This window comes from Panthera pardus, unplaced genomic scaffold (genome assembly GCF_024362965.1).
Source record: "Panthera pardus isolate Hobbes unplaced genomic scaffold, ASM2436296v1 HiC_scaffold_11, whole genome shotgun sequence".
NCBI lineage: Eukaryota > Metazoa > Chordata > Mammalia > Carnivora > Felidae > Panthera > Panthera pardus.
In genome coordinates, this window is record NW_026526666.1 from 3,894,418 (window position 1) to 3,920,694 (window position 26,277).

The 26,277-nt window shown below is 37.3% G+C and overlaps 2 protein-coding genes across 2 annotated transcripts; both read right to left on the minus strand.

Annotated features, from left to right (window-relative positions):
• Positions 1-1,848: 1,848 nt before the first annotated feature.
• On the minus strand, positions 1,849-2,832 carry LOC109259137 (olfactory receptor 5V1-like). The gene has a single exon (XM_019436493.2). The coding sequence runs from the start codon at positions 2,806-2,808 to the stop codon at positions 1,849-1,851; it is 960 nt and encodes a 319-aa protein (XP_019292038.1). The 5' UTR covers positions 2,809-2,832.
• A 20,838-nt stretch (positions 2,833-23,670) lies between these two features.
• Positions 23,671-24,645, minus strand: LOC109259144 (olfactory receptor 1052-like). The gene has a single exon (XM_019436504.2). It carries the CDS (start codon positions 24,643-24,645, stop codon positions 23,671-23,673), a length of 975 nt encoding a protein of 324 aa, XP_019292049.2.
• Positions 24,646-26,277: the final 1,632 nt, after the last annotated feature.

The following is a 26,277-nucleotide window of genomic DNA, read 5'->3' on the forward strand; positions in this document are numbered from 1 at the left end:
CAAAATTTCTGGTAAATGAATCCATATGAATATATTCATAATTATCCAGCAATATATTCTGTCCTCTTTGGTCTAGCACACTAAGTCTCCGTTGTCATACATATTCTCAAGGCTTTTACCAATAAAAAACTGGTAAAATCTTGAAATTTCATTTTTGGTGTGAACATTATAATCTCCTCGGTTATACCTTGTGCCATTAGCCTGAGGTATTCTGGAATTGGACCTCAATTAAGAGTCTAGAGGAAATGAATTGTAAGACAATTGTCTCAGGTGAGGTAATTATAGGTAATTATAGGGTTTCACCTAAGGGATGGTTAGTCTCCTCAGGGGAGGAGGGGCTACTCCTGATGGGAGGGAAGGTTAAAGGAGATTTAAGGATTCAAGGTTCTAAGATTTATCCAAATCCACTGTATTTTCCCATTTTAATAATGAGTCTCACTCATTCCCAAGTCAATGTCCCAACTGGTACGTAAGAGACTTGGAGAAATTATGTATTTACAATCTACTTTGTAATTGTGCAAACCATAAAATGAGATTTTTGCTTTGAATTACACTTTATCAGTTTAGAGAGATATAAGATTTTCTGATTGTTTGACCTTGACTTGAGTGAGGAATTTAAATGCCTGAGCCTGTCATTTTCTTCCTATAAATGTTCCGTTGCAATCAGTAATAACAGTCAGTAAACTATTTCGTAGTCTTCATTCCCACTACAAAGGTCAATTGTAGCAGTAATTTGGTATTTCAAAGCCTGGTTTCTAACAGACATTTTATTTCAGACAATGTCTATTGATAATTTTAAGCAGCTTTTTGTCATTGAATGCCATGAATGATCAGATTCCCCATTTTCCATTGTTTATGATGCCATCAAATTATTTAAACTCCATCCGACCAGATATTCAATCCAGATTTCTATCTTTGAGGGTCAGTTTCCTAGAACAATTCCTGATATAAAATGCTGCAGCAGTTAGTGTTCGTGGAAGAAATAAAAACCAATCTAGATATTCCAACCTAGAGGAACTTAACACAGGAAATAAGTGATCAATGTGTTGGAAAAGCTGGAAGAATGGGAAAAGAGGAAGGCAGGTTATATTACCCTCTTTATGGAAGCCTCTTACCCTCCCTATAGAGAAATACTCATTTCATACTTGTGTGACCTTATGTCTCAAGAACAGCAGGAGACTGTAAACATCAGCTAATGCCACCCAGAAGTCTGTTTCTGCCACCACAGTGTTCATCTGCCACTGGCACCAGATCCAGAGAAGACAATTTCTTCTATATTCCTTTCCTAATCTCTTGTGTATGACTCTCACATTGGCAGAATTTAATTTTTTAAAAATGTTTATTTATTTTTGAAAAAGAGGGAGAACACAAGTGGGGAAGGGGCAGAGAGAGAAAGAGAGAAGTGGGAGGAAGGCACAGAATCTGAAGCAGGCTCCAGGCTCTGAGCTGTCAGTCCAAATCCCGACACAGTGCTTGAACCCACAACTGTGAGATCATGACCTGAGCCAAAGTCAGACACCTAACTGACTGAGCCACCCAGGCACTTACATTGGGAGAATTTAAAATGGAAACATGCTGGTAGGGTTTCCAAGGATTTCAGTTCCTATGATGTGGGGAGAACTTAGAAGGATCGAGATGGTGCTGAGAACAAATACAAAATATCTGACACATTATGACTTTGCAAAGTGGAAAACAGAGTACCTGTGGAAAAAGAGGAGAGAAAGAAGTTCCTGAGAAGATCAATTTTGGGAACTGGTATGTAGGACTTGAGGATCTGGATATAGACTCTAAAACTATTCATGTTAAAAATATCTTGGAAATTTTTCATGCTGGTTGAAGACCATTGATCTAGACGTTAATATTGCCAGGGATCATATACCCTGCAGCCAGCTTCCTCAGAGCACCCTTGACCTCCTTGTTTCTCAGGCTGTATATGATGGGGTTCAACATGGGAGTCATAACACAGAAGAGCACAGAAACCAGAATATCCATGTCTAGGGAGTAACCTTCTCTGGGTCTGTCATAGTTAAAGTTGGCTGTTCCATAAAAGACCACCACCACAGTGAGGTGGGATGCACAGGTAGAGAAGGCCTTGCTCCTGCCCTGAGCAGAGGGAATCCTAAGAATGGAAGAAATGATGAGTATGTAGGACACTCCAGTAAACAGACAGGGGCTCAGGCCAATGGTGGCACTGGCCACATGAAGCACAGACTCATTGAGAGAGGTGTCTGAACAGGAGAGCTTCAGGAGCAGAGGAATGTCACAGAGAAAGTGGCTGATTTGGTTGGGCCCACAGAGAGTCAGGGTGGCTGCCAGCACTGTGTGTGTCACAGAATTCACCAGCCCACACAGCCAGGACCCAGTCACCAAAAAAATACAGACCTTCACACGCATGAGGACGGGATATTGAAGAGGGTGGCAAATGGCTACATAGCGATCATAAGCCATAGTGGCCAATAAGACACATTCAGTGCCAGCACATGTGACGAGGAAGAAAATCTGGGAGAGGCAGCCCTCATATGAGATGGTCTTCGTCTCCCGGAAGAAGTTCACCAGCATGACGGGGATGGTGGTGGATGTATAACAGATGTCCAAGAAACTCAGGTTGCTGAGGAAATAATACATTGGAGTGTGGAGAGCAGGACTGACTCTAGTGGCTGTTATAATGAGCATGTTCCCCAGGAGTGTTGTCAGGTAAATGAGCAAGAAAACTAGGAAAAACAAGCCCTGTAGTTTGGGGTGGTTGGAAAATCCCAAGAAGATGAATTCAGTGACATCTGTCTGATTGTTCATTTCAAGTGGTGTCATAGCTACAAAACAATGAGAAAAATAAAAGCCTTATGAGAATGTACAAAGAGCACCCCAAATTGGCTTGTTAACTTGCAAGGCCATGTCAAATAATGTTGGAGATAGAATGGTCTAGACTGTGGAGGGAGATGTATAGGAAAGACCTGTTGGGAGACCACAACTTTTCATTCAACAAATCCAGCCATCTCAGGCCCAGGGATCTCCTACAGATTTGTGTGTGGCTTCTGGTGCATGAAAATAAATGGAGATTTGGTCAAAACCTTCAATAAACTGATAATCCCTGTGTTAGAGTAAGCTCATCTCTCTCTGCCTCTACAAAACTTTCCTCCTAACATTGTATGCTTTGCTGCATTAAATTCTTTTTTTTATATTTTATTTTTTTAAGTAATATAATTGTGAAAAATTAAGAAAATGCAGAAAGAAATAAAGAATAGAACCATTCACAGCATCAATGTTATCATTTAGTGTATTCCATTCTAGTCTCTTTTTCTATATATGAATCTTGATCTCTATTTATAGGCTTAAAATATCGGGAGCACAAATTCCCACAAATGCATTTTATTCTACCATACAAAATAAATTTAATCTCTCCTTTTCAGTGAACATTAGATTGCTTCCATTCCTTTTGCTATTTTAAACACTAGAATGAAAATTTTCATACATAAATATTTGTGAGCACCTTTAATTTCTTCAGAATAAAATTTTATTGGTTTGTTTTCTATAAATTGATCTCATTTTTCTCAATAAGAACATTTATATTTTAGGATTTATAAGATATGACATTTTAACTGGTCATATATACTAACATAATTTCCTCATAAAGGTAGACTTTAGTAATCCAAAGTTTATCCTCAGCCAAATTTTATGTATTTTCTGAAAAGAGAATTAATGCAAGTACCAATTTTCTATTACATTGTCCATTCTAATCTTCAGGCCATTGCTGCAGATTGCAATTTCCATTTGTTTTTCAAACTGGGAAGTGAGATGTTATAGCAGAAAGAGTGGGCTCTTAAGACAGATAGATGTGGATTGTCATCCTACATCAGTTGCTTACTAGATGGAGACAGTAGTTAAATTAGCTGATCTCAGTTCCTTAGTTTCCTCATTGTATTCTATTAATAGCACTCAGCTTGTGGCTCTTGGAAAAAGTAATATGAGATATTACAAATCATGTGCCCTTACATGGATGGAACTGGAGAGTGTGATGCTAAGTGAAATAAGCCATACAGAGAAAGACAGATACCATATGGTTTCACTCTTATGTGGATCCTGAGAAACATAACAGAAACCCATGGGGGAGGGGAAGGAAAAAAAAAAAAAAAAAAAAAAAAAGAGGTTAGAGTGGGAGAGAGCCAAAGCATTAGAGACTGTTAAAAACTGAGAACAAACTGAGGGTTGATGGGGGGTGGGAGGGAGGGCAGGGTGGGTGATGGGTATTGAGGAGGGCACCTTTTGGGATGAGCACTGGGTGTTGTATGGAAACCAATTTGACAGTAAATTTCATATATTAAAAAATAAAAATAAATAAAAAAAATAAAAATAAATTAAAAAAATTAAAAAAAATTAAAAAAAATAAAAAAAAATCATGTGCCCTTTATCAGGCTGGGAAAGTCCCTCTATCTGTGCTTTACTGACAGTTTCTATCATGAATAGAAATTGAATTTTGTCAAATGATTTTTCTGCCTTTATTGAGATTATAATGTATTTTCTTTTTTTTTTTTTTTAACGTTTATTGATTTTTGAGACAGAGAGAGACAGAGCATGAACAGGGGAGGAGCAGAGAGAGAGGGAGACACAGAATCTGAAACAGGCTCCAGGCTCTGAGCTGTCAGCACAGAGCCCAACGCGGGGCTCGAACTCACGGACCGTGAGATCATGACCTGAGCCGATGTCGGACGCTTAACCGACCAAGCCACCCAGGCGCCCCAGTATTTTCTTTTTTTTAAGTTTATTTATTTATTTTGAGAGAGAGAGAGAGAGAGCAGGGGAGGGGCAGAGACAGGGAGAGAGAGAGGTGCTGCACCATCAGCACAGAGCCTGATGCGGGGCTCAGACTCATAAACCAAAGATCATGACCTGAGCCAAAATCAAGTGTCAGATACTTAACTGACAGGGCCCCCAAGATTATAATGTATTTTCTTATTTAGTCTGTTATTATGATAAATTATATTGATTGACTTTTTGAATATTGAACTAGCCTTGCATTCCTGGATCAACTTTAGTTGATTTTGATGTATTATCCTTTACATATATATACATATTGCTAGATTCAATTTGTTAATATTTTTTTGTGGATTTTTGCATCAATGTTCATTAGGGATGATATTGGTTTATAGTTTTCTCTCTTTTTTTTTCTTCCTTTTTTTTGTCTATAGTTTTCTTCTAATGTCTGTCTAGTTTTGTTATCAATTATGAGGGTAATACTGGTCTTAAAATTTATTTGGAAGTTTCTGTCCGTTTTAATTTTCTAGGAGAGAATATGTAGAATTGGTATTATTTCTTCCTTAAATTCCTGGTCAAATTCAAAACATAAACCTGTTTTGGGCCTGGATTTCATTTTCTGAAAGGTTTTAAACTACACATTTAATTTCTTTAGCATACATAACATTAAAGTTATTTATTTCTTCTTATGTGAGTTTTGGCACTTCTTGGTATCTTTCGAGAGAGTGATGCATTTCATCTCATTGAGTTTATGAACAGAGTCATTCATAATATTCTATAATTATCCTTTTATTAGGGGGTCGGTATTGATGTCTCCTCTTTTATTCTTGAAATTGAAATTTATGCCTTATATCTTTTTTACTTGGCCAGTCTCACTAGTGGTTTATCAATTTGATTGTTTTTCTCAAAGAAACAGTTTTTAATTCCATTGATTTTCTTTATTTTTAATTTCATTGATTTATTCTCTAATTTTGTTATTGTAATTTTTGTTTGCTTTGGGTTTAACATGCTCTTTTTTCTACTTTCTTAAGGTGGAAACTTAGGTTAAGATTTTAGATGTAAGCTTTTCTAATATAAATATTAAATGGTATAAGTTTCCCTCAACAATATTTTAGTTGTATCCCACAAAACTGGATATACTGTACTTTAATTTTTGTTCAGTACAAAATATTTTTTCATTTACTTTAAGACTTTCTCCTTTGTCCCATGAGTTATTTGAAATTTGATGAATATATTTGATTAATATATAAACATTTAGAGGGATTGTTCCAGATATCTTACTGTTAACGTTATTCCACTATAGTCAAACAATATGCTTTACATGACATTTATTATTTTAAATTTAAATTTTTTAGAGTTAAGAATATGATCTATCTTAGCAAATGTTCTATATGCACTTGAGTAGAGTATATATTCTGGTCTTGTCATGTGGGTTCTTTTATAAACGTAATTAAATTAAGTTAGTTGATAGTTGATCAGGTCATCTATATCCTTACTAATTTTCTGCCTGCTTGTTCTCTCAGTTAATGAGAAAGGAGAGCTGAAGTCTCCCAACTATAATTGTGCATTGATCTATTTATCCCTTCAGATCAGTTTTTGCTTTATGTTGTTTGAAGCTCTTTTTTAGGCATGTACCCATTAAAGATTGTTACGTCTTCCTAGAGATTTGAATTCTTTATTATTATGCAATATTCCTTTTTATACTTGATAATCTTCCTTCTTCTGAAGTCTGTTTTGTCTGAAATTGCCATAGCCGCCATATATATATATAGATGGTGGGGTTAGGTGGGGCTCTTGATCTTGGGGTTGTGAGTTTGAGGGCCTAATTAGGCATAGAGACTACTTTAAAAAATCAGTGAAGTACTTTGATTAGTGTTTACATAGTATGTTTTTTTGTCTCCTTTTACTTTTAACACTTTTATCTCTTTATATTTGAAGTGGGTTTCTTGGGGCACCTGGGTGGCTCAGTCAGTTAAGCATCCAACTCTTGGTTTCAGTTCAGGTCATGATCTCATGGTTCATGAGTTTGAGCCCCACATTGGGCTCCGTGCTGACAATGCAGAGCCTGCTTGGGATCCTCTCTCTCCCTGTCTCTCTGTCTTTCCCATGCTCTCTCTCTCTCTCTCTCTCAAAATAAATAAATAAATTTTAAAATCATCTCCATTTAAAAAACAATAAAGTGGGTTTATTTTATACAATATATAGTTGGATAGTGTTTTTTAAATAATCCAATCTGACAATCCCTTCTAACTGCTGTTTAGATCATTCACATTTAAAGTGATTATTGTTGATATGTATGTATTAAAACCTACCATTTTACTAGCTGTTTTCTACTTGTTCTACTTACTGTTTTTTGTTCTCTCCTTTTCTGTCTCTGTCTGTATGCTTAAGTGAGCATCTTTTATGATTCTTTTTTTATCTCCTTTATTTATTTATTGTTTTATCTTTTAGTAAAATTTTCTGGTTGTTGCCCTAGGAATTACAAGATGCATTGTAAATAATATGAGTCTACCTCATATAATATACCACTTCAGTGTAGTTTTAAGTCTTTATGTTTCCAATTTCTCCCTTGCTTCCTTTTGCTATCATTGTCACATATTTTACTTTTACATATGCTATGGACATGCACTACATTGTTGCAGTTTTTGGTTTAAACTGCCAATTGTGAGAATTAAAAATAAAAGTGAATTTTATTTCACTCTCTTAGTTTTCTATGACTGTCATAACAACTTATCCCAAACCTGGTGATTTGAAACAAACAAACAAAAATATTCACTCACAGCTCTGGAGACTTAGAGTTCTGAAATCAAGGTGTTAGCAGAGTCATACTCTCTCTGAAGGCTCTAACAGAGAATTCTTTTTTGCTCCTTCATAGTTTCTGGTGTCTTCTGGAAATCCTTGGTGTTCCTTGGCTTGTGACTGCATCACTTCAGTCTTTGCTTCTCATCACATGGCTTTCTTCCCTATGTGTATCTCTGTGTGTCCTTCCCTTTTCTTGTAAGGACACCAGTCTTGGGATTTAGGGTCCACCCTAATCTAGTATTACCTTATATTAATTTAAATAATTACATTTTCGAAGACTCTATTACCAAATAAGGTCACATTCTGAGGTTCTCAGTAGACATGAACTTTGGGAAGAGAAGATTCAACCCAATACACTTACCTTCATTTAACACATTTCTAATATTTACCATTGTTTTGATGAGGATCCAGGTTTCTGACCTGTATCACAATCCTTTTTCTGAAGTGCTTTCATTAGCATTTCTATTAGGGTATGTCCACTGGCAAAGCACCTCTTCTGTTTTCTCTTGTCTAAAAAATATGTTTATTTCTTTTAACATTTAAAGGATATCTTTTCAGCTGACAGGTTTTTTTAAAAGCACTTTAAAAATGCCACACTACTGTCTTCTTGCTTGCATACTTCCTGATGAGAAGTCTGCTGTAATTCTTATTCATGGGCCTCTGTAAAGTTGGGTCTTTCCCTTCTAGCTGTCTTCAAAAAATTTTTTCCCATCTTTATAGCAGTTTGAATATAATATGCCTAGGGTTTTGTAGGTGGTTTGTTTTGTTTTATTTTGTTTTTGTATTAATCCTCCTTAGGGTTCTCTGAACTTCTCAATGTATCATAAGTTTTGGAAAATTATCAGCTGTTATTTCTTCAAATATATATATTTGCTCTGTTTATTCTGTCTCTTCCTTCTAGGATTCTAATAATGTGTAAAATAGTTTGATATTATGTCATAGCTCTTCGATGCTCCATTCTTCTTTTTTTCTTAACTTTTTTTTTGGTTCTTGTGGTTTGCTTTGGGTAATTTCTATTGACCTATCTTTAAGTTCACCAATTCTTTCTTCAGCTGTGTCAAGTCTACTGACAAAATTGTTAAAGGCATTTTTCATCTTTATTATAGTGTTTTTTATTTCTCACATTTTTATTTGATCTTTTCTTACAGTTTCCATCACTTTGCTGAAATTAACAGTCTGATCTTGTATATTGTTTACTTTTTTAAATGTTTATTTATTTATTTTGAGAGAGAAAGAGCGTGTGCAAGAGAACAGGAGAGGGGCAGAGAAAGGGAGAGAGAGAATCCCAAGCAGGATCTGTGCTGTCATCATTGGAGCCTGACACAGGGCTCAATCTTCTAAATCATGAGACCATGACCTGAGCTGAAATCAAGAGTCAGATGCTTAACCAACTGAGCCACCCAGGTGCCCCTATTGTTTACTTTTTCTAATAAAATGTCTAACCTATTGATTATTTTTATTTTAAATTCCTCGCTTGATAGTTTTAATCTCTCTCAAATCTGGATCTGGTTCTGGTGTTTATATTGCCTCTTCAGAATGTATTTTTCCTTATCTTTTGTATACATTATAACTTTTTGTTGAAAGCTGGACATGTATAGGGTAGTAAATACTGAAGTATAAATTTATTTGCTTGGAGACGAACATGACGTTCTTTATACTAACTCTTTAGTGTGAGGGTTAATCTAGTGAGCAATTGGACTTGAGTCCATTTTTCCCATGGTCATCCTGAGTGACTACATGCTCCAAATTACTCTGATATTTTGTGGCTAGGGTGCGGACTAGTGTGTACTAGTGAAATGTGCCCACATTTCTGCTCCCTTTTACCTTTGTGTTTTCCATTTTCCCTGCTCTCTACAGATAATCTGTTTCTTCAAGATCTCCCAGCTGTATTCCACTGTTATTTTTACTCAGTGCTTGATAGTGGGCCAGTGGGGGACAACGAAGAGGTATTCTCTGATGTTCTGGTTAACCCTTCATCTTAGATACCATGAACCTGGGTGTTGGAAGTGTGGCCTTCACAAGTGTTCCTGCCCCTCCTCCAGCTGTACAGCTGGACCTAGCATATATTCCTGCTCCCCAACCCCAAGGAGTAGGACTTTTTTTTTGCCTTGTTCCCTTCCTGTGGTGTAATGGGATTCCACAGTCCCCTAAGGTGACAATTTTCATAGCTCTTGCCCTTGCAGATGGCAGCTTTTGTTCTGTAGTAAAAACACAGGAAATGGATCTTGGAAGAGTTTTGACAGTTGCTGCTACTCCTTTTCCCCGTTATTTGCCCTCCACCCCAGCTTGGCCTCAAATAGCATCGTTAGGGAAGCAGTCAAAGAACGTTTCCTGTGGGCATCTGGTTGAGTTCATGCAGGGAAAGCAAGAGGATGCAAACCTTGTGTCTACAGCCCTCAGGGACTTCACACTCTTATGCTAGCCTATACTTAGCCTTGAACAATTTATTATATAGTTTTAACTGAGTCTTCTTATAGGTTTACAAGGTATTTAGTGGTTTCTGCCTTAGGTTAAAAAAACCACGGCTCGTGTGGTTGTCTGTCTCTCCAGTTTTGTTTCATTGGTTGCCTTGAAACCTCAATTTCCTTATGGGTTCAAGAAAAGTAATTAATTTGCATTTTTTCCTGCTTTTTGTTGTTGGAATAATGATGGGAACAACATGCTTCCCAGCTCATTAAATCTCTAAGCTGAAATTCAAAGTCTACATAACCACTTTTTTAAACTATTTGGCAGTTTCTAATAAAGTTAAGCATGTGTTTTCTCTGTGACCCAATAATTCCACTCCTAGGCATAGTCTCAAGAAAATGGATGCATGGTTCACCAAAAGACTTGTATGAGGAGGTTCAAAAAAGATTTTTTCAGAATAGCTCAAACAATATGCCTATAAACAGGAAAATGGATAACAAATGGTGGTTTATCAGACAGTGCAATGCTACACGATTATCCAAAAAAAAAAAAATACAAATTACTGATCCACATTATAACATTGATGAATCTAAATAAACATTTTGTTGAATGAAAGAAGCCAGGCACAAAAGAATACATATTGTGTGTTTTCTTTAAATGAAGTTCAAAAATAGGAAAAACCAAACTATGGTAATCAAATGAGAACAGTAGTTACTTCTGTGGGTTGAGGGCACTATTATCTGGAATGAAACATGAAAGAATTTTCTGGGGCTATAGTATATATATATATATATATATATATATATATATATATATAAATGTATCAACCTATACACTTAAGATCTGTGCATTTTACTAAATGTGAATTATAATTCAATTTTAAAAATAAAATGAAAAAAAAGGGGCACCTGGGTGGTTCAGTTAGTCTGGTGTCCAACTCTTGATTTCAGCTCAGGTCATGATCTCGTGGTTGGTGGGATCGAGCTTCATGCTGTCAGCACAGAGCATGCTTGGGATTTTCTCTCTCCCTCTCTCTCTCTCTGCCCCTCCCCAACTCATTCTCTCTAATTAATTAATTAATTAATTAAAAAATAAGGTGAAAGAGATAAAAGCAGGAGGCATCCTAAATATTAAGTCACTAAGACTTAAGTATTTTTTCCCCATTTTTGCATGTCTCTACTTCTTTTTTTTAACGTTTTATTTATTTACTTTGATTGAGAGAGCAGGTGAGCACAAGAGCAGGGGAGGAGAAGAGAGATAAGAGAGAGAATTCCAAGCAGGCTCTGCATTCTGATGATGCAGAGCCTGATTCAGGGCTCAAACCACGAGATCAGGACCTGAGCCAAAGTCAAGAGTTGGATGCCCAACTAACAACCACTCAGGCACCCCTGCACCTCTCACCTTCTCTGCCACAATAAGAGTTCAGTACACATCGCCTTTTGCAAATCGTATCAAGTCACTTTCTTTGCAACATTTCCTTTGAAGGATGAATGCAATTGGTGTGAGCATACATTTTTAACTGGGGAGGGAACCATGTCTGAGGACACTGCCCCTTGGATAATGAGATAGCAGGTTGGTATCCCAGGCAAAACAGGTGGCAGAAATCTCAAGCATTTGGTCTTCCCAGCCAAAGGAAAACAAGCTCAGAGTATTTGGGTTGTTCCAGTGCTACAGAAGAAAGGAACCAGAGATCTCTGGGAAAGGAGTGAACTTTGAGAGCTGCACGGCTACCAAGAAAGCTGTTGGATTCTGAGTTCTGCTAGGAGCCCTCTCACCTATGGCTGTATCTCCTATCTCTAGTCATTCCTGCTATGTTGCAAGGAGTGGAGGGGGTAAACCCAGCTGGGTGCTGCCGAGTTCTAGCCGATTAATTCTATGTTGCCTGGTGATGTTTCTAAACTAAACTCTATCCCCAGCTCACAACCCCAAGATCCAGAATCACATGCTCTACTGACTGAGCCAGCCAGGCACTGCATAGTGTGGTGATTTTTATTTCAAGCACAACCTTATTAGTTGTCCAGAGGAGACAACAGGGCATCAGCTGCCCCTGGGGCACAGGCTAGGCTATGTGAAGCTGTGCCAGGCCTGTCTTTCTTGTCAGTGTCCTTGGGGACAAAAGTAACTGAGTTCTCTGACATCAGGGGCCTCTCTCCTGCTATGGACCAGCAGAGAGCTCAGATGTCTGCCTGGAAGCCAGGATTTGGTGTGAGAATGGGAAGGAATGATGGTAGAGTATCAATAATGTCCCATAAACCACTTTTAAGGTTAGGGCAGGCTGGAAGCAAGGGACATCTGGAAGGTAATAGCCTGGATTTTAGAGAAGCATCAGCTTTGAGAAACTGATAAAAAATCTGTAGATCCAGAAAATGCAAATACACACATGCACAGAATCTTTATGCAATTGAAAATTGTGAAACTCATCCCCAGGGTCCCTAAGAGGCTATGTGCCTTAGATTAAAACAATTTTGGGGGTGTCTGGATGACTCAGTCGGTTAAGCATCCAACTTCAGCTCAGGTCATGATCTCACAGTTCGTGGGTTCCAGCCCAAAGTCCGGCTCTGTGCTAACAGCTCAGAGCCTGGAGCCTGCTTTAGATTCTGTGCTTCCTCTCTCTGCCCCTCCCCCACTCTTGTGCACGTGCTCTCTCGCGTGCGCGCTCTCTCTCTCTGTCTCTCTCAAAAATAAATACATATTAAAAAATTAAAAACAAAAATGAAAACAATTTTGTTTACTCCAGGAATGTAGTCTGAGAACTACAAACAGAGCAAAGTAACGTATTGTTATTTTTTTATTACATGTTAATATGTTACAATCTGTAACACATTGTAAAGAGTTTTAGAGCTTGGGGAAAATGCCTGAAACAGTTCATAGAGAAGGAGCTGTGTTTGAAGCACTTTGAGCATTATGGATGGTGAGGACACTGAATCAGTTTGGGCAGGCAGGCATTCTTAAAACGGGGGAAAAAGAGGTGTATCAGGTATGGGGAGGGATGGTAGATTAGATCTGAGTAATGTTAAGGTCAGGTACTTGGGGGATATCCATGTAGAAATGCCCAACAGGCAGTTGAAAAAGGATTTTTCCTCAGTAAACAAGCTAGAACTGCAGATATGGGTTTGGGAGTCATTGCGTTGAAGATGGCTGCTGAAGGCACAGAGGTACATGAAATCAACCAAAGAGAGTTGACTAAGAAAAGAAGAGTAAAGCAGGATTCTTGTGATGCTTGATACTTGCAAGAAATTTAGAGGATTATAAAATATCCACGAAAGATTCAAAAATACTCACCACTCCATCTAGGTTAGTTATAGGCATTGTTTCTCCCTAAGTTTTATTAGCAATGATTTACAGAAATTCAATATTGGAATTGAGTTGGGCATCTATGAGTATTCTTAGAAAGTTCTTATTATGTTATTATGTATATTTTATTCTCTGTTTTTCTATCAACTACATAGATGAACTTGAAGTCATTAAAAAAAATCAACAACATGGGGCGCCTAGGCGGCTCATTCTTTTAAGCATCTAGATCTTGATTTTGGCTCACGTCATGATGAGATCAAGCCCCTCATCTGGCTCCGTGCTAACAGTGTGGAACCTGCTTGGGATTCTCTCTCTCTCCCTCTCTCTCTGTCCCTCCCCTGCTCACACTCACTCATGCAGGTTCTCTAAATAAATAAATATTTTTTTTAAAAATCAATAACATGTATATTTATTTATGAACACCTGATATCAAAAAGGTAGATATGACAATCTCTTTTAAAGATTAATGTATACATTAAAAGATGCTTAATATCACTCATCATCAGAGAAATACAAACCAAAACTACAATGAGATATCACCTCACACCAGGAAGAATGGTTAAAACTAACAACACAGGAAACAACAGGTACTGGCGAGGATGCAGAGAAAGGGGAACCCTCTTACACTGTTGGTGGAAATGCAAACTGGTGCAGCCACTCTGTAAAACAGTATGGAGGTTGCTCAAAAAGTTAAAAATGCAATGTACTACCAGGATGACCCAGCAATTGCACTACTATTTACCCAAAGGAAACAAAAATACTGATTCAAAGGTATACACATAATAGCAACATTATCAACAAAGCCAAATTATGGAAAGAGCCCAGATGTCCATCAACTGATGAATGGATAAAAAAAAGGCGCTATATATATGGACTGGACACTACTTCATATATATATATATATATATATATATATATATATATGAATAGTATATGTATTATATAATATATATGAATAGTATATGATGGAATATATATTAAAATTATAATGTGATGGAATATTATATATATGGATTTTATACATGATGGAATATATATGTTAATATTATATATGATGGAATATTATATATATGAATATTATATGATGGAATATATATGAATATTATATATATAGTGGAAAATTACTCAGCCATCATAAAGAATGAAAACTTGCCATTTGCAACAACGTGGATGGTGCTAGGGTGTATTATGCTAAGTAAAATAAGTCAGCCAGAGAAAGACAAATACCATATGATTTCACTCAGATGTGAAATTTAAGAAATAAAACAAACATGGGAGGAGGTGGGAGAAGAAAACCAAGACACAGGCTCTTAATTATAGAGAACAAACAATGGTTATGAGGGGAGGGGGGCAGGGGGATGGGTTAAATAAGTGATGGTTATTAAGGAAGGCACTTGTGATGGACACTGGGTATTGTGTGTTTGTGCTGAATCACTAAATTCTATATCTAAAACGAATATTACATTGTATATTAGCAAGGTAGAATTTAAATAAAAACTTGGAGGGGTGTCTGGGTGTCTCAGTCAGTTAAGTCTCTGACTTTGGCTCAGGTCATGATCTCGCAGTTTGTAGGTTTGAGCCCCCCATCAGGCTCTGTGCTAACAGCCCAGAGCCTGCAGCCTGCTTCAGATTCTGTGTCTCCCTCCCTCTCTGCCCCTCCCCTGCTCATGCTATGTCTCTCTCTGTCTCTCAAAAATGAATAAACGTTAAAAAAAATTTTTTAAAACAAAACTTGGAAAGAAAAAAAAAACCTAAGTGTTGATGCATAAAAAAAATTGATGGTTCCACAAGGGTTTACTCTAAGAAACTAATGTATGATTTGTGGAAATCCAAATTGAAAAACTAAATTTTCAATGTGTGGGAATTTTAAATAATATGGTTTCTAAAGTTATGTATACTGCTTTCTTATAAAGGCCTTAAAATTTGACTTCTAATTACTTGAAGTCAGTCCCCAAGGAACATGTTCATGGGATATACTATATATACGCAGTGCAAACAGAACAAAATAAAACATTTCCTTTGGTCTAATTTCTTGCAGTCCAGGGGAATGGGGTGGGGTGTGAAGCAGTGTCCAATCCATTCTTTTTTTTTTTTTTTTTATCTCTGATGTGCGCATTCTGTCAGTATAGAACAATGTTGAATTATCACCATTATCATCATCATCAATATCATTATCATCATCAAAATCCATCATTAGTAGGCACCATTTATGCACTACACTTTGATACAACAGACATTTGCCCCTCAGAATCTACCTACATACGAATAGTTACATATGAATAGGTAACTTCCATCTCAAACCCTTGGCTGTATAATTATGATTTCATTTTCCACAAGCATGTGGGGAAGATTTCATAGGAAAAATCATTTGAGACTAAGTTTTCTTACCCTGCTTCTGTAAACAAAAATGTCTGGCTTTAAAAAAAATAAAAATCTTGCCTGGGGCGCCTGGATGACTCAGTCAGTTAAGCATCTGACTCTTGGTTTTGATTCAGGTCAATATTCTCACAGTTTATGAGTTCAAGCGCCCCCTCCCCCCGGTCTCCCCCCCCCCCCCCCCCCGCCACCCCCATCAGGCTTTGCATTGACAGTGCAGAGCCTGCTTGGTACTCTCTCTCTGCCCCTCCCCGCCTCTCTCTCTCAAAATAAATAAATAAACTTTAAAAATCTTGCATAATGTTGTTTTTAAAAGATGGGGTTTTTAAAGATTAAATTTGGTATAATCCGTCCAAATGGATTCAAAAAATAAAACTGGGGTGCATGGGTGGCTCAGTAGGTTGAGTGTCCAGCTTAGGTTCAGGTCATGATCTCACAGTCCATGGGTTCTAGCCCCTGCATTGGGCTTTGTGTTGATAGCTCAGAGCCTGGAGCCTGCTTCAGATTCTGTGTCTCCCTCTCTCTCTGCCTCTCCCCCACTTGCACTCTCTCTCTCTCTCAAAAAATAAAACAAAAAAAAAAAAAAGAAAGAAACAAAACACAAGTTACTTTGAAAAGATGCAACATTTTTACATACTTGAACCAGGATTTTCCAAACTGAGTAATGAATACAGACACACATTAGATAATAATCTTATTACTTATTAAATACCTATTATGTGCTAACCTCTTACATGAATAACATCTAAGTTTCTTACATGTATTAACTCATTTGGTTCTCACAACAACCAATAAGACCACTTATTGTGCCCATTTTGTAGATCAAGAAACTGAGGCACAGAAAGTTTAATTCATATATTCATAATTGTTACTATTTTTAAATCATAATTGTTATTAAAAATGATACTTTGTTACCTGATAATGACATCTTATATTTGTAAAGTGTTTTATAGTCTTCAAAGCACATGCATTCTTATCTTTTATTCTAATAATTCAAGGCACATGATTAATAGCAAACCAAATTTTCACTAAAAATCCCAAGTCTCCGGGCTTTGAGGAAATTAAAGTTTTTAAATTTCAATAGAAAGTTGGTACTGAAGTTAAACATAATTTTAAAAATCTAAATATAAATGGTGGAAAATAAGCCTAGAGGTCTTAAAAGAGGAAATTTTTTTTTGCCTTGGCGATAAATGAAATGTTTTGTTGACTAACCTTAAGGAATTTATTTCTTCAAAGGAAACAAAATGAGGAAAAATTAAATCAGAGTAACTGGTGTGATTGTGAAAACCCTTACAGCACATAAAGGAAACATCTATTCATATTTTATTTCAATAACACAAAGCAATGATGAAAATTTTTAAATCTAATTTTCATGTAAATTGCTGATCTACTTAAAATACACACACACACACAATATCAGCACATGGGAAACTTTATCTAAAAGAAAATCCAAATGATTTCACATGCTTGTGGCAAAGTTACTTCATTGCTATGGAATATATGACCTATTTTCACCTGGTCCAGATTCCTATTGTACAATTCTCTATAATATGGGTGCCTGGGAACAGATGAAATAATCAGAGGTCACTGTATAGGACAGGGCTTCTCCAACTTTAATGTGCATGCAAATCACCTGCATTTTCAACAAGCTCTTAGGTGATGCCCAAGCCGCGCCCCCCCCCCCCCCCCCCCCCCCCCCCCCCCCCCCCCCCCCCCCCGGTCCATCCAGGCTATTCCCACCTAGCAATCAGAGCTGCCTGGCCGGTAACTAGTAGGTTAAAAGTCCTTTCTTAAATGTACCAAGAAAAAGTCTACATCTTGTCTCAAAAATTCATTCCAGCATTAACACTTCTTTCAGCCTTTATACCTCACTTATGCTTCTCCTAATGTAAAGTCGAAAGGTAAGACAAATTACTACCTTTTTTGGTACGCAAGAGCCCTCCAGCTATAAAATTCTTCACGCTGTGAAATTCTCGTTTCCTTTTAGTATTTTCCAACACTCTTATCTTGGTAGTTTTCAATTCTAATCAATTTAGTTCCTGCTTAAGGTCTAATGTAGCCCTAGGCTAGGTATTATGAAGAAATCCAAAGGGAATAAGTTCTTGCCCTCCTCAAACTTACAATCTAATGGGAAGATAAATTGTAGTATAAGGCAGAAAGCTTTGTAACATTTTGTTTACTTTTAAAATGGTTATTAAAAAAAAAAAAAGAAACTTTTCTATGGCCACACAACCTGTGCTTGAACAGGTCTAGGAACAGGGCACTCATTACTTGATCCAATCCCCTCATTCCATTTCGAACATTAGCTCCCTGAAGTCATGGTCCAAGGTTTTCAATTCTGTGCTAAAAACCAGGCTGGGACCTAGCATATAGTGTGCCCTCAATAAATGTTTAATAGATGAAGAAGGGCCATAAAGAACATCTATGGGAGCAGAAATAACAAAAAGTTTCTTTAAAGACTGAAACTAATAATACACTGTGTTAACTACCTGGAATTAAAATAAAAACTTAAAAAGCCAAAAAAACACTTCTCTGGCAACTATATATCTCTAATACTGAAAAAAAAAAAAACCTATCCAATTTGTTGATTTTATATGCCCAAAGTATAAAATTGATGCTCAAATAAATTCTAAATTTCAAAGACAAAAAAAAAAAAAAAATAAGGTCATTGCATGGCCGTGGACCCTAAAGGGATGGGCATTTGAGGTAGAGAAACCAGAGAAGCAGACATGGAGGTTAGATGCCCAGAGTTGCTTCTTTTCTCCTGAATTACCCCAAGTTTTGTCCCTCTCACATGTTGTACCAGACCACACATCTCTTTCCAAACAGGAAGAGTAAACCTACATATTTGTTTCTGTTACAGCATGATTTAGACTTTTGTGCCATATTTCCAAAGCAAAGATCCAGACTAGTTCACCTGTGAGACCTCTCCCATCTCAAATGGCCTATGGTGATGATAGAAACATGAACCTGTTGTCACCAGTTCAGTTCTGGAAACCTTTCTACCAAATTTGTAATTAGCCAGTCAGGGGCACTTTGAAGTGGGGTATTGTGTTTTTCTATCCTTTTGTACATATTATAAATTCCATTACCATGCCTCTTACTTAATACTTGCCGAACCCATGCTATGTGCCAGGCACTCTATGTAGATCGCCCCCATGAATTCTCAAAGCAACTTTAAGGCATAAATACTATTATTAACGCTGTTTTGCAGATGAGGAAACTGAGGCTTCAAAATGTTATCCCAAAGTTTCTGTTGTGACCACTGAATAAGCCACCTTCCCCACACTAATGTATGATTCAATTGCCTGCTCACAACTCTGCTTACTTGATTCATTCCAAGCATTTCTTGGTAATCCACTTGGCATCCTGAACTGAAATCTCCTCATCTTTCTCCTTAAGTGAGACATGTAAATATAAATATCAAGGTCTTACATGCATTCTTTATTTTTTAATCTTGCAACTTCTTGTTTCACAAACTGAACTTAGACTAGACAAGCTTTTTTTTTTTTCAAAGTAGACACACAGCCCAACACTGAGCCTGAACTCACAATCCTGAGATCAAGACCTGAGCTGAGATAAAGAGTGCAACACTTAACCGACTGAGCCACCCCAAGAATTTTATAAAATAGAGAGTAATGAGATCTCATCACTGGAGATGCTCAAGCCAAGTCTATATTGCTAGATCTCCTGTGGAGAGGACTGATTCAGGTCTTAAGTGAAGATCACTGAAATTATTTCTATAGTTCCTTTCAGCCCTGAGATTTTACTGTTTTACCAATGTCATTATACATCTGAAAATAAAGCATGTGTAAGACCATGGAAATTTCATATTTCATGTGGCTGCATCAGTCCCAATATATCAATGCATGGTTTAATATTAATCTACTATGTATATTTCCTTATTTTATGTTATTTATCTTATTTAAAGATTTCAAAATTTTTATTTTGAAACCATTATAGATCCACAGGAAATTGCAAAGAAATGTACAGACGACTGTCATTACATTTTTAAATGAAAAATATATGGGATTTTTAATTTCAAAAGTAGTACATGTTCTCTAAAAAAATTTCACATAAGTCAAAAATACATAAAAAGTAAATGAAGTATCTTCACTATCATATAACACTGTCCTCAGCACCACTGTTAACAGTTTGGTGTGTGTCCTTCCAGTCTTTTGTTAAATTGCATACGTGGTGGCCAAATAAAAGCTTAACAAACAATCAACAGCCCCAAATATAATAGTAGCTTCTGTTTATGAGTACTTATGATGTACCAGGATGTACACGGGCATTTGTACACATGTTCACAACAATCCAATATAGAAAGTACTTACTAAGATTTGCGGGTGAGGAAACTGATACTTAAGGTTGCACGGCTGCTTAAGTAGGACTGGAATTTAACCCAGGTCTATCTGACTCTGAAGGCCATAATCTTTTCAACTCACTGTCCTGCAGAGAATTTTCCATGGAATGAGAGAGAACACCAAATAGAGGGAAATATCTATATCTTTTGAATTTCTGAAGAATTCAGTCAAATCAGCATTAAAGAAAAGAACACACAAAAAAAAACCCCACAAAAGTTACTGTTAACATTAGTCAAACCACTTTCTCGGAATTCTGCTTATAAAAAGAGTCAAATTACTGACTATTCCACCAATTGTCCCTCCCATGGGTGGCCCCAGCATAAGAGCATGTGGTGTCCATCAGGCTAGGATTTCTCAGCATCAGTTCTGGCTCAAGCGTGATATAGATCAGCATCTCTTAACCAGAGTCTTTAGTCTTAGATTTGAGAAGAGGGGTCTCACAGGAAATCACACCCTTCCCCTAGACTATCCCATGGACAATATAAAGCCATTGTTAAAATGTGAGTTTCTTTTTATGAATGTGATTGTCAGAATGGAAGGGGGCTGGCTTCCACCAATGACCTCTCCAGGAGGGACACATTAGGTCCTTGACCCTGCCATCATGAAGCCTGATACTCCCAATGGCAGCTGATCCCCCTGCCTACTAAAGCTGAATGGGGACAAAACCTTGAGGTGTAAAGTCTGCTCTCACCAACAACCCAGGCTGAAGTCTGTGCAACAGGAAAAATACAAAATCCAGCACTTTAGTCAGGTCCACAGAGAAAGAAGAAATTAAGAAGGGACATTTCAGCTGAACTTGGGAGGACATTTCTGTCCAGCAGTTTTGGTGCAAACATTTCCTGACTTGAGAAAAATAACAGCCTATGGGCACATAAATGTGGCAGCATGGCCTTGGCCTGTGCTGATCTTAACATTGTCTTTTCCTGTAAGAGCAGTGGTTCCAAAAGTTTCCACTTTTTGGTGGCGTTGGCTGTTTCCATGCAGACAGCGACAATTCTGCCTCTTCCTTTCCCAGGCTATAAATCCTCTCAAAGGCAAATGAGTGAGAATGAAATCATTTAGGAATAACCCTGAATCTATGAGATTTCTAACACAGGGATTATGGGGAAAGAAGTCATTCACAAACTTCAGGGCTCTATTACAGTTAATAAATTGCTTTCAGTACAACCTCCCAAACATCAGTTAGTTGCAACATGAAGGTAAGAATGTCCAGCTAGTGAATAATATGTTTCCAAATAGAAGTGTTATGCAAATTTAATTATATTAATTTAAATAAATATTTTGTGTGTGCCTATTATCACATTATAATGTACCATATAAAAAAATGACTCCATCCTTTCTCCCTGAAAATTATTCCTGTATGTCCTGTTTGTCAAAAATAGAGTACTGACACACTGCATTCTATATTATTTACTATAAACTAAATTTTCATTCATATTATTTTGTTAAGGAATTCAGGCACCCCCTCAGGTTTGGGAGTAGGTAATTGCTAAGGTAATTATACTCTGGTTCTTGATATAAGCACTATTATAGAAATTAACATACACATGGAAAAATATTAAAAATGTCATTACATAATGTCTTCAAAATGATAATGAAAATATGCACAATATTTCATAATATGCCCTTAATAGGTAGATATATCCTGACATAGGACACAGTTTTTCTCATTTGTGATGGTAAATAAACTACTTACCACTGACTCTCACAGAAAGCCTTGGATTTCTGGCTTTGTCAGCAGGACTTCCTGCTCCCTACTTTAGTTCCATCCTGGAATGGAAAGGATGCTCTTTAGTAAAACAGACTGTTGACTGCCATGCCTAGTGGTGAGGACATGCCATTCCAGGACATGCCTTGAGCATAGTCAATGCCTAATGCAAGAGTCAAAAATTCTTTGATCTCTCAATGAATTCATTTTTTTAGAGTGGACATTTATAAGTGCCTGTGGACCAATCTTTTGGGAATACTCATGAAATCTCTAAGCAGCTGTTCTGGGATTCCTCAGAGTGCAACCACAACTCAAGGGCAGCAGACTGAATAGAAGGCACAGAGGTGATGAACAATTAATTCTCTCTTGGGTTCATTAAAGTCATGGCAATCATCTTTTCCCAGCATGCAATGAGGAGTTCAGTGTCCTTTCTCTTTAGGGACAATGATGAGTAAAGTTCAGTACTAGATTGCTTCTATTAGGAAGTTGAGGGTGGTAGAAGCCTATGAGATTGGCTTCTTCTCATTATCATCAGGAAGAAGAGAGGTAAGTAAGTGTGGGTGTGGGCTTATTTTGTTGGATTCTATGCAGCATGAGGAGTTTTCCCCCTTACACTTGGACTCCATGACAGTTTATGCTGTGCAACTGGATGGTGTATTAGAGCAATAGTACTAAAAACCTACTCTATTGGCACTAAGCTTCTCCTAGTTAGGGCTGCTCTCCTGGATACAGCGCTTCCTTCTTCCCCCACCAACATCCTTATGTCTTCATATCCCCAGAATTCTGGCCTTGCCAGTGCTCATGACCTGATGATTACATTATTGATACAGTGTTTTCAAAAGGAGAAAAAGGCAGAGCCATCAAACAGCTCTGTAGGTCACAGTTGGGAAGAAGGATGTAAGTTTGAAAATTCTGCAGTATTTTACTTCACCAAAATTAGGATAAAAACATTAGACAATGTCAAGAGTTAAGTGTCTAACGCTCAAACACTTCTTTAGTGACATGAGTTTTTCCATATATGAAGGAGAAATACAGAAGTGGTACTTATTAAAGACTTTAGAATCATTAGTCCTCAGGGAAATGCAAACCAAAATCACAGTGATTTAGTATTTCACACATACTAGGATGGGTATACTAAAAAGAACCTATAATAACATGTTGGTGAGGAAGTAGAGAAATTAGAATCCTCATACACTGCCCTTAGCAATGTAAAATGGCACCACTGTTTTGAAAACAACTTGACAGTTCTTCAAAATGGTAAACATAAAGCTACCATATGATCCACAATTCCACTCTTAGATGTAAACTCATTATAAATAAAAATGTATGTTCATAGCAGCAGTATTCATAACAGCCAAACAGTGGAAACAACCAAGATGTCTGTCAAATGATGAATGGATAAGTAAAATGTGGCATATCCATAAAACAGAAATCGTTTAGCAATAAGAAGGAATGAAGTAACAATAGATACTACAATATGTATGAGACTTGGAAACATCCCAAGTGAAAGAAGCCAGACACACAAAGCACATATTTATTTTATGATTTTATTTATATGAAACATCTAGAATAGGGATATCCATAGATACAGAAAGCAGATTAGTGGTTGTCTAGTGCTGCTAAATTGGGAGAATATGGGGAATGAGCTTTTTTTTTTAATATGTTGGTACTGGGTAGTGTGTGTGTGTGTGTGTGTGTGTGTGTGTGTGAGGGTGAGGGTGGTGGATTATGAAAATGTTCTCAGATATCAGTGGCTTAGAGAACACAGGACATTTGAGATCATGGTGTGTGAAATGCTTGGCACAGGTATAGCTGTTTGTCCGGGTGGAATGGGCATTACAATTATCAGAAGATCATATATAGAAAGAGAGCATTGTTGTAACTGCAGCTAGAAGGTCCATGTTTCTATTGTGTAAGCAATTTTCCAAAATGAAAACTTTAATTGCTGATCTCATTCAAGAACCCACATTACCTAGCTAGCTTCCTCAGAGCACCCTTGACCTCCTTGTTTCTCAGGCTGTATATGATGGGGTTCAACATGGGGGTTATGACACAGAAGAGCACAGAGACCAGGATATCCGCGTCCAGGTTGTAGCCTATGTTGGTTCTGTCATAGTTAAAGTTGGCTGTTCCATAAAAGACCACCACCACAGTGAGGTGGGATGCACAGGTAGAGAAGGCCTTGCTCCTGCCCCGAGCAGAGGGAATCCTAAGAATGGAAGAAATGATGAGTATGTAGGACACTCCAGTAAACAGACAGGGGCTCAGGCCAATGGTGGCACTGGCCACATGAAGCACAGACTCATTGAGAGAGGTGTCTGAACAGGAGAGCTTCAGGAGCAGAGGAATGTCACAGAGAAAGTGGCTGATTTGGTTGGGCCCACAGAGAGTCAGGGTGGCTGCCAGCACTGTATGTGTCACAGAATTCACCAGCCCACACAGCCAGGACCCAGTCACCAAAAAAATACAGACCTTCACACGCATGAGGAGAGGATATTGAAGAGGGTGGCAAATGGCTACATAGCGATCATAAGCCATAGCGGCCAATAAGACACCCTCAGTGCCAGCACATGTGACGAGGAAGAAAATCTGGGAGAGGCAGCCCTCATATGAGATGGTCTTCTTCTCCCGGAAGAAGTTCACCAGCATGACGGGGACGGTGGTGGATGTATAACAGATGTCCAAGAAACTCAGGTTGCTGAGGAAATAATACATTGGAGTGTGGAGAGCAGGACTGATTCTAGTGGCTGTTATAATGAGCATGTTCCCCAGGAGTGTTGTCAGGTAAATGAGCAAGAAAACCAGGAAAAACAAGCCCTGTAGTTTGGGGTGGTTGGAAAATCCCAAGAAGATGAATTCAGTGACATCTGTCTGATTGTTCATTTCAAGTGGTGTCATAGCTACAAAACAATGAGAAAAAAAGAAGGCATAATGAAAATGCATGCAAAACACCCCAAAATATAAACTTACAGACCCATGTCAAATGATGTTGGATATAGAACGATCTGGATTGTGGAGGGAGAGGTGCAGGGGTGTCTTCAGAGAGATTACAACTTCTCAAACAGCAGATCTAGCCAGCTCAGGCCCATGGACCTCCCATGGATTTGCATGACTACTGGTGGATCAAAATAAATGTAGACTTGGTTAAACCCAACAATAAACCACTAACCTCTGAATTAGTGTGGCTTCATGTCTCATTGTCTTAGTAGTATCTACCTCCTACATTGCCCTTGTTGGTAAGCATCTCAGTTTTTTCTAAGAAATAAAGTTTTATTGCAAAAAAACTTTTAAATGTAGAAAAAGATACAAACAAGAATTTAATCACCTGCAGAATCAAAGCCAGTGCTACCTTTCAGTGTTCACAAATGTAGTGTTGTGGGTTTGTTTTTGTTTTTGTTATTGGCAGTTATGTAAATCTTAATCTCTATTTATACCTTTAAAATATTAGGAGCACTTGTGATGAGCACTGGATGATGTATGGAATTGTTGAATCCATACAACTTGAAACTTGAAACTATGATAACACTGTATGTTAACTATACTGGACTTAAAAGAAAATAAAATATTAGGAGCAAAATTTCCCAAACTGGAAAGGAAGAAGTAAACATTCACAGATGACATAATCCTATATATAGAAAATACCAGAGTTCACAAGAACACTATTATAACTCATAAACAAATTCAACAAAGTCACACACACACACAAATCAGTTATGTTCCCATACACTAGCAATGAACAATCCAAAAAGGAAGTTAAATCAATTCCATTTACAATAATATCTAAGGGAATCAAGTGCTTACAATAAATCTTACTGAGGAAGTGAAAGGTGTATACACTGAAAACTTTGAAACATTGCTAAAAGAAATTAATACATATCTAATTGAAAAGGTACCTATGTTCATGGATAAAAAGACTTAACATTGTTAAGATGTTAATACTACCCAAAGTGATGTACAGGTTCAGTGCAATCTCTATCAAAATTTCAGTATCATTTTCTCACAAAAAAAAAAGAAAAAAATCAGTTTTCAAATTCATGTTTATTGCAAGGAGCCCTGAATAACCAAAACAATTTTGAAAAAAAAAAAAAAAAAAAGAATAAATCTGGAGGGCCCACATTTCCTCATTTCAAAAATTACTACAATGCTACAGTAATTAAAACAGTATGGCACTGGCACAAGGACTGACATACAAACCAACAAAATAGACTGGAGAGTCCAGAAAGAAATTCTCACATATATAGCTAATGATTTTCAACAAAGGTGCAGAGACCATTCAATGAGGAAAACAGCTCTAGGAAAACTGGATATCCACATGCAAAAGAATGAAGTGCACAAAATTAACTCAAAATGGATCAAAGACCTAAACTTAGGAGCTAAAACTGTAAAACCCTTAGGAGAAAAATTGGGGAAAATCCTTATGCCATGGGATTTGGCAACTATTTTATGGATATGACACCAAAAGTATGGGCAACAAAAGAAAAAAATACATAAAGTGTACTTCATCAACATTAAGAAAGTGTCATCAAAGTACACTATCAAGAAAGTAAAAAAGACAACCTATAAAATAAGAGAAAA